At 35.7% G+C, this 7,415-nt stretch overlaps 1 protein-coding gene across 9 annotated transcripts; it reads left to right on the forward strand.

Moving 5' to 3' along the window:
- Positions 1-2,570: 2,570 nt before the first annotated feature.
- On the forward strand, positions 2,571-7,412 carry LOC150031889 (uncharacterized). Of its 9 annotated transcripts, none has more exons than XM_039019612.2 (7): positions 2,571-3,095; positions 3,464-3,612; positions 4,429-4,578; positions 4,654-5,223; positions 5,386-5,459; positions 6,074-6,990; positions 7,090-7,412. In XM_039019612.2, the coding sequence occupies exons 1-6, from the start codon at positions 2,992-2,994 to the stop codon at positions 6,980-6,982; spliced, it is 1,956 nt and encodes a 651-aa protein (XP_038875540.1). In that variant the 5' UTR covers positions 2,571-2,991; the 3' UTR covers positions 6,983-6,990; positions 7,090-7,412. The 9 variants fall into 9 exon arrangements, with proteins under 9 accessions (XP_038875540.1, XP_038875542.1, XP_038875541.1 ...); XM_039019614.2 differs by having other exon boundaries at positions 6,074-6,982; XM_039019613.2 differs by having other exon boundaries at positions 6,074-6,982; positions 7,109-7,412.
- Positions 7,413-7,415: the final 3 nt, after the last annotated feature.

Genomic DNA, 7,415 nt, shown 5'->3' on the forward strand with positions numbered 1-7,415 from the left:
CCTTCTTTCTGATGAGATCTCCCTTTCAAAGGCTCGATTCAAAAACTAGACTCGTATAGCTTTTCAATGGTACCAAGTTCATCCAATTTGCTCGAGCAAATCACCACAAAACGAGCCCTAGAAGTTCTCCTCCTTTTTATACTACCATCCAGTTCTTTGCTTGACATCTCCTTAAGCCACCTCACTCATCAGTGGAGATTAAGGGTCGAGATTAAGCCATCTATCCAGGTGATCAAAAGAAAAGTCTAAAATTGAGCGTTTCGAGCAACTTAATTCTCGCTGGGAAAACTCGATGGAAGAAGGTCCTTACTCGATGGAAGTTTCCCCAACTCTTTGTCAAATACTCAACGCTCAAACTCGACACGCGATCCTTCCTCGCTTACCCTTGACGCTCGCCTCCTTCCTCTCTCACTTATACTCAACACTCAACAGTCTCTACTCGATGTTTAACCCCTTCTCGTTTACTTATACTCGACGCTCAACAGCATTTACTCGATGCTCGCCTGGCGCTCACTCGATGCTCAAACACCCTTCAGCACAACCAACACTTAGCCAGAATTTCTCTTTGTAAGGCTAGATTAGTAAGTAACCGAGAGTTAAGTTCCCATACTTAAACATTTTTCCCTTTTCTGGTTATCCTTTACCTCAAACGCACAAACCCAATATAACTTAAACATTTAACTCAACCTCTTGCCTACTTAAACCATAGACATCATGAAAAAGAGGAGGGTGAGTTGCGGGTATTACAACAGCTGGACCAAAATTACCATTTTGCCCCTATAGTTACATCTAACTCCTTAAGTACTACTAATTCCTCTAATGAATAATAAGTCATAGTCCAACTATGACCAAGTCCCTCTCGGGCCAGGAGAGAGTGTGACCATATTATTCAAGCTCCGAAATCATCCCTTAAAGGAGCAATTTATCTACTTACTCTGATATTAGGGAAAGAGTGATTTCTGTCTTGTGTAGTAGTGTTCCCAACTCCCCAATCAGACGAATCCCCAAAATGATAGGCTTATTGAGTTGGCAATCTAGCCAATCTCACCTATACAAATCAAAGGACGCCCTTCATGAATAGGAGTTCATAGCTCACTTAGGATTCAGGTCATGTCACCTATGGTCATCCTGGTGAAATGTAAGTCTCTATTATTAATGGTGTTATATAGTGAGACCAACCATTTTGTGGTTTGGTCTTATACAAACTCTTTGTATAGGACACTCCCGCTCACATATCTCTACATGAATGATCAGGATCAAATCATTTATAGCACTTTACAACACTTATAACATCTATAAAGCAGGTTGTATCTGTAGTGTCACCAGGATAAGGTACCCAGTCTTATTCATCTACTACAGACCGTTTAGGTTATTATTTAAACAAAATCCATCTATATGCCTCTACATACTTATTTAAATTACATAAAATAATCTAGGATCTTAGTTTATTGGATTGAATGTATGCTCATAAAATAACAATTATTTTATTAACAATAATTTATTTGTACAATGTTTACAAACTACGAGAATACAAGAGATTTAGGACATCAATCCCAACAACATAGACATATGGACTCTACAAATATATGAACTCTAAAGTGACAATATTGTGAATAAGAGGTTCATTCTATCCTTCTTCAAGTTCGATTTAACCCCCCTGTACAATGATAGACTCTTGTATACTTCAGATCATCATAACCTTGAAAAGTAGTCTTTGTTACATTGACTCCAAAGCACCTAAGAAAAACAAATTAAAAAATTTTAACATCAAAACTTAGACATAAGAACATAATAAATATATTAACCTTTTAACTTATCAAAACTTGTTACAATTATTTTTTTTAAAAAAAAAATTATTTAAAACTTGATAAATATATTAAAATTGCATATACTTTTATGTTAAATCCATGATTTGACTTTCATACCCAATCAAATCAAGAATTTTCGAACCTCTTTTTGGCACCTATACTTTGAGGTTCATTTAATTTTAATCCCTATAATTTCAAATATCTAATTTTAGTCAATGTACATGTAATCTTAAATTTAGTCTCTTAAAGTTAATTTTTATCGAAATTGACTAAATAATAACAATGATTTTCATGTAAAGAAATATAATATGACAATATGTTTTCAAAATTTATAGTGAAAATAATAATAAATAATAAGAAGTTCTCACCAATAAACCCTATGTAGACACTAAATTTAAAATTTATTCAAAATATTTATTAAAATTAGACATTTAAGAATAAAAGAACTAAAATTAGAGATGATATTTAAATTTTTTTCATGCACAAACTTCAATTTTATTTTAAAACTACTTTAGTTTTGTAATATTTTATTTTTGAATATAGTTAGACTTAAGGGTATTCGAAGTACATCATGTGATTCCTACACACTCTTATGCCATTTTTTTAAAGAATAAATGTCAATTGAGTTATTTAGTTTTGCGATTGTTATTTAAAAAAAAAAAAACAAAAAACAAAAAACAAAAAGTACATTAACGTTGAAATTTGGCCTTTCAAATAGAGATAGACAATCACTAGTTGGATAAAAGATAAGCGTGCTCCCTAAAAGGGCCAAAACTTTAGACAAAGACGAAGAAATATGAGATAAGAGAGAGAAAAGTCAAAGCTCAAAAGCGCAATTCAGTGCACCAGTGCATGTAACGCCTCATAGAAATGGAGATTAGAGAGAGAAGAACCAGAAAACGAAGGGTTGAAGGGCAGACCCAGTGGCAGTGGGGGCGTGGGGGTACCCTCTTCCTCCTTCCCTTGCTCTGTCCTCTTACATTCATGGATATCATCAAGAAAACTCGGGGCTTGTTCAACTTTATCCATCCAAAAATGGGAAAAATCTGTATTCTGTATTCCCCCACCCACAAACCTAGTGTCTCTCTGTGTCATTTTGCCTTAGATTCGTGTACCTACAAAGCATTCGCCATTGAAACCCATCCCCACAAACCCCATTTTGTCATTGCCCTCTACGTGTTTGATGAATGTCCCCTGTGAAGGTTTTGCTCCTGTTAGTGCAATGTGTTGCCTATTCAACCTCCCCTTTTGCCTCCTTGTTCAAGTCCCTTTTGGAAGCTCCCAAATGTAAGATCATACTTCCTTTAATTTAATGCTTTTCCATTTATAATTGTTGTTTCTTCTTTTTTAATTGATTGTTTGTTTCTTATGGAAGTTCCCGATTTTGTGAAATTACTTGAACTTTGGATATAAATTTGAATTTAGACTAGGATTCTTTCAGCTCAGTGTCTCTCACCCATTGAACAACTGCCAGCTTCCTTCTTTGTTTAGCCTTGATGAAGCCCCGTTTCAATAGGCACCGTCAATGAGACTCTCCTTCTCACTCTCTCTCTGTGTTTGTGCATGTTGAGCTTTTAGCTTTTAGCTTTGTCTCTTCTCTTTTTGGGGTTCTTTCAGTCTCTCTCACATCTAGAAGTCTAACCTCCACTTTTCAGACTATCTCTGTGGGTAATGGAGGAAATGGGTCATTGGGTCACTGATTCTCTCCCTAGCTTTGCCAAAAATCTCCATATTTTGCTGGTGGATCATGACCCCTTCTCTCTCAAGCACTTGGCTTCATTGCTTGAGCAACAGTCTTACAATGGTACAGTTCATTACAGTATTTCCATTAATCTCCTTCACCACCCTGCCGACTAATTTAATGTGTTAAGCAACAGTCTAATGCTAATGTTATGCTTCTCTTTGTATCTGTAAACTTGTTGTAATGTGCATGTGCAATCCTGAAAGAAATCCAGTGCATTTTAGTGGCAGATTTTTGAAGGGGTTTAAAGAAAATTGTCATGGATTATTGTTGTGATGGATCTACAACTACTCAAACTGAAAAAGTAGGGAGATGGAAAGAATTTAACTTAATTTCTTAATTCTTCTTTCTTTCAATTCCTCTCTGTAACGAGAATATAATTTATCTTAGCTGCATGGTTTTAATGGAAGTTCCGCCTGATGCTTTTACTTTATACTACGTTTCCATATAAGGATATTTTTCTTAATGATAGAGTGCAATTTCTTTTGTTCAATTTCTTTCTTTTTCTGAATCATTGTTGAATTCAGACTGCAGAGAATAGAAGTACAAGATCTGAATGATTTCCTAGTTTAAGTTTGTAACAAGACCAATTCTGTGTGCTTCTGGTCTGCTTTTATTCTTTTCCTTGAAGTATAATTGTTTTGTTTTTCATTGATTTATAGGTCTAATTGCAGTAATATATCCATTTAGCTTTAATCTTTTGTTTTTCCTTTTCCATGACCTCGATGTGCATATCCTCTTTATTTAGAATTATTATCCGATCCATTTGAGCAATTTTCTGAAACAGTTTGGGTTAGTTATATTTAGAAAGATGAAAACTCAATCATATGACATGAAAATTTTCTAACTGATTTTTTCTCTCCTTTTACAATTCTTCAGTTACCACCACTCAACTAGCATCTATTGCACTATCAATGATTCAGGAAAAAGGTGACCGGTTTGACCTTGTCATGGCTAACGTTAGCATGCCTGATATGGACAGTTTTTCATTTTTGCACGTGCTCCTTAAGATGAATATTGCCGTCATTTGTAAGCTCATTTTTGCGTAGTTATCTCATACAATTTTGTGTTTTCATTATTCTCAAGCTCTTTGTTGCCTGGCAGTTATGTCCTCGGGGATGAACTTGAGCGTGGCCACGAAAGCATTGGCAGAAGGAGCATGCTATTTTCTTCAGAAACCTATTTCCAAGGATGATCTCAAATATGTGTGGCAACATGTGTATCGAGGGAACAGAAACATAACCAAACAAACCTATAAAGAAAATTGCATAGGAAAAGCCAAACCTAGAAAAGAATCTGTAGGTATCCAAATTGCGGACACTGTTGTTTTGTCTCGGTCTGCCGCTGCAGTTAGTTATAATAATAATTGTTGCCTTAATTATGAACCTATGAACTCTAAAGAAACGGAGAATAGTAAGCAAATTATATCGCATGATAGCCTGGTTGGGTCTTATTTTGGAGGAAAGAGATTAAATGATGACATAGAAGGAATAAGCAGGGAAAAGAGAGTTAAATATTACTTAGAACCTACCAAGTTTGGATTTCCTAGAATTGATGCGGATCATGAAAGAAGGAAGGAATATTATATTGCCAGTGATAGCAGATCACGTGTCGTCTGGAATGCGGAACGACGTCGGAAGTTCACAGATGCCCTTAACAAGCTAGGTGATAAATGTAATTTCACCTTTCTCAGAAGATTTCTTTTTTTTTTTTTTCATTTTTTTCTGAAGTCATTAATATTGCTTAGTGCTTACCATTTTTTAGCAAGTCCGTTTACGGTTGAATTCAAATAATGCATGTCTAATTATCCTTATTATGTTCCCTCTGATCTTGAAGCTCGCCCAAAACTTATACTGAAGATGATGAACGAACCATGTTTGACCTTGCGCCAAGTTGCAAACCACCTGCAGGTATTCTTACTATTTGCCTCGTCCCAAAAGACAAAAAGTTTGTTTACTATTTGCATATTATGTACTTTTCAATTTTTAGTAATTAGTTATGAATTTCTTTTTTTTTTCTTTGATGATATTTCATTTTTCATCACCAACCAGTAATTAGTTATGAATCAATGAGGAATTTGATCCAGTCACTGTTTCAGCTAGCATTGCAGACACGGTTGTTCATTTTGCTTGAAGTTTCTACTATTTCCTTGCCTGCATAGAATAGAATTTGGAGTTTAGGTATTTGAATCTGAACCCCAGTTTTGGTATCCTGAAACTCATCCTTCTCCTCCCGAGTCCAACAAAGAAGTGATCTGAACCCAGCTTGTTTAAATAATCATATGCCATTGCTTTATTGTTGCTTATAGTTGTTTTCTATGTTGTTTTATACCCTTATATTTTTTTTCCGTCAAATTAGAAGTTCCTTTTTTCTTCTTAGCAAAAACATTGTAGAAGATCTACTCGGGCTTTCCTTGTTTGACTACAATAATGATTTGTGATTTGTTAAAGCCTATCTTATGTATTCCTTAAATAATTTCTTATAGTATGCGATTTCTTCTAACAATGTACTATCATCCTATCAGAAATACAAAGCTCAAGTAGAATGCATCAAAAGGAGGAGAGAGAATAAATTAACTAACAGAAGGGAGGGATCCAAATCCAATTTCTCAGTCGGTACTCAACTTCCCCCACTGCTGCAGCAGCACCATGAGGCAAGCAGATTTTCAAACGTAGGCTTGACCTCTGTTTTGGGGGGTGAAAGATTCCAACTTATCGCGCCTAAAAGTCTGCATAGTCCTAGACTGCCTGTTAGCAACTTTGTGAATCGTGATCTGAGAATGCTTAACCACAGTTTTCAGCATGTCGGCTCAAACTACGATTCAGTTTCATATAACATCAATAAGGAAGTTGGATTATGCCCTGATAATATTCAAACATTTCAGAAGGAAGGTAGTGCTTTCCGCACTGACAATTGTGAGAAGTCTGCTCCCATAGGAGGAGGGGGTGTTCAAACATCTGAGTTGAACTTCTCATATGTTTCTGAAATGACTCCAGAGGTGGCTTCTTCTCACATACTTGATGAAACTCAATTCCCAAACAATCTTCTTGATGGTGTAATTCAGCAGCTAGATTTGACTGCTTTCAAAATTGAAAACCAAGAAGCATTGGAATATAGTGGTACATCAAAAGAGATTCAGTTGATGTCAAGGGACATAGCATTACCTGATTCGATCAACTTGGACAATGTTGTTGAGGGGGGACAGGAACTTCCTGCAGCTTCTGAAAGTCAAGGAAACCAACTATTAGCAGAATATGCACATCTCTTAGATGTATTAGAAGATGATCCATACAATTTCGTTAGTGACTTAAATCTGAGTGATGTTGATAAATACAGTGAATGGCTGAGGAACACTGTACTCGGAAACAGAAGCGGTCCAGACAGTTTTATCGGTGACAATGCAGAGAACTTTCCAGTTGAAAACACTCGATAAGTAAATAAGTAAATATTTAAATGCTTGTTTTCTTAAATTCTGTGCTATATGTTTTTACTTCTCTCATGTTCTGGCTGCCTTGCAAACAAATATAGCATAATGGATAGCTTTTTTTGGTGCTTACAGAATCATGAGACTCATGTTGCTGATGTACTCTCCGGATATGTGGACAAGAATCAGATAGGAAGCAACTAAACTACAATTATATGTCGGGGACTGGGAGTTATATTATACAAGGGGAAGATATACAGCGTTGAGAATTCTGTTGGAAGCGAATCCTTTAAACTGTACAGGACTAGATAAATGCAGAAAGCTAGCATTAGAAACTTTACATGTTTAGCAATGTTCATAAGTTTATCATGTAGTGTATTGTCCAGCTTTTCTTTTCTGTGATCTACTTCAGATGAATCAGTACTCATAATATTAACCATTT

Source organism: Benincasa hispida, chromosome 12 (assembly GCF_027475165.1).
Source record: "Benincasa hispida cultivar pf3 chromosome 12, pf3_genome.v1.1, whole genome shotgun sequence".
NCBI classification, from domain to species: Eukaryota; Viridiplantae; Streptophyta; class Magnoliopsida; order Cucurbitales; family Cucurbitaceae; genus Benincasa; species Benincasa hispida.

Coding starts and splice junctions, on each gene's coding strand:
- LOC150031889 (XM_039019612.2), top strand. CDS start 2,992: ATGAATGTCCCCTGTGAAGGTTTTGCTCCTGTTAGTGCAATGTGTTGC. Junction 3,613..4,428: donor TGAGCAACAGTCTTACAATG/GTACAGTTCATT, acceptor ACAATTCTTCAG/TTACCACCACTCAACTAGCA. Junction 5,224..5,385: donor TAACAAGCTAGGTGATAAAT/GTAATTTCACCT, acceptor CTGATCTTGAAG/CTCGCCCAAAACTTATACTG.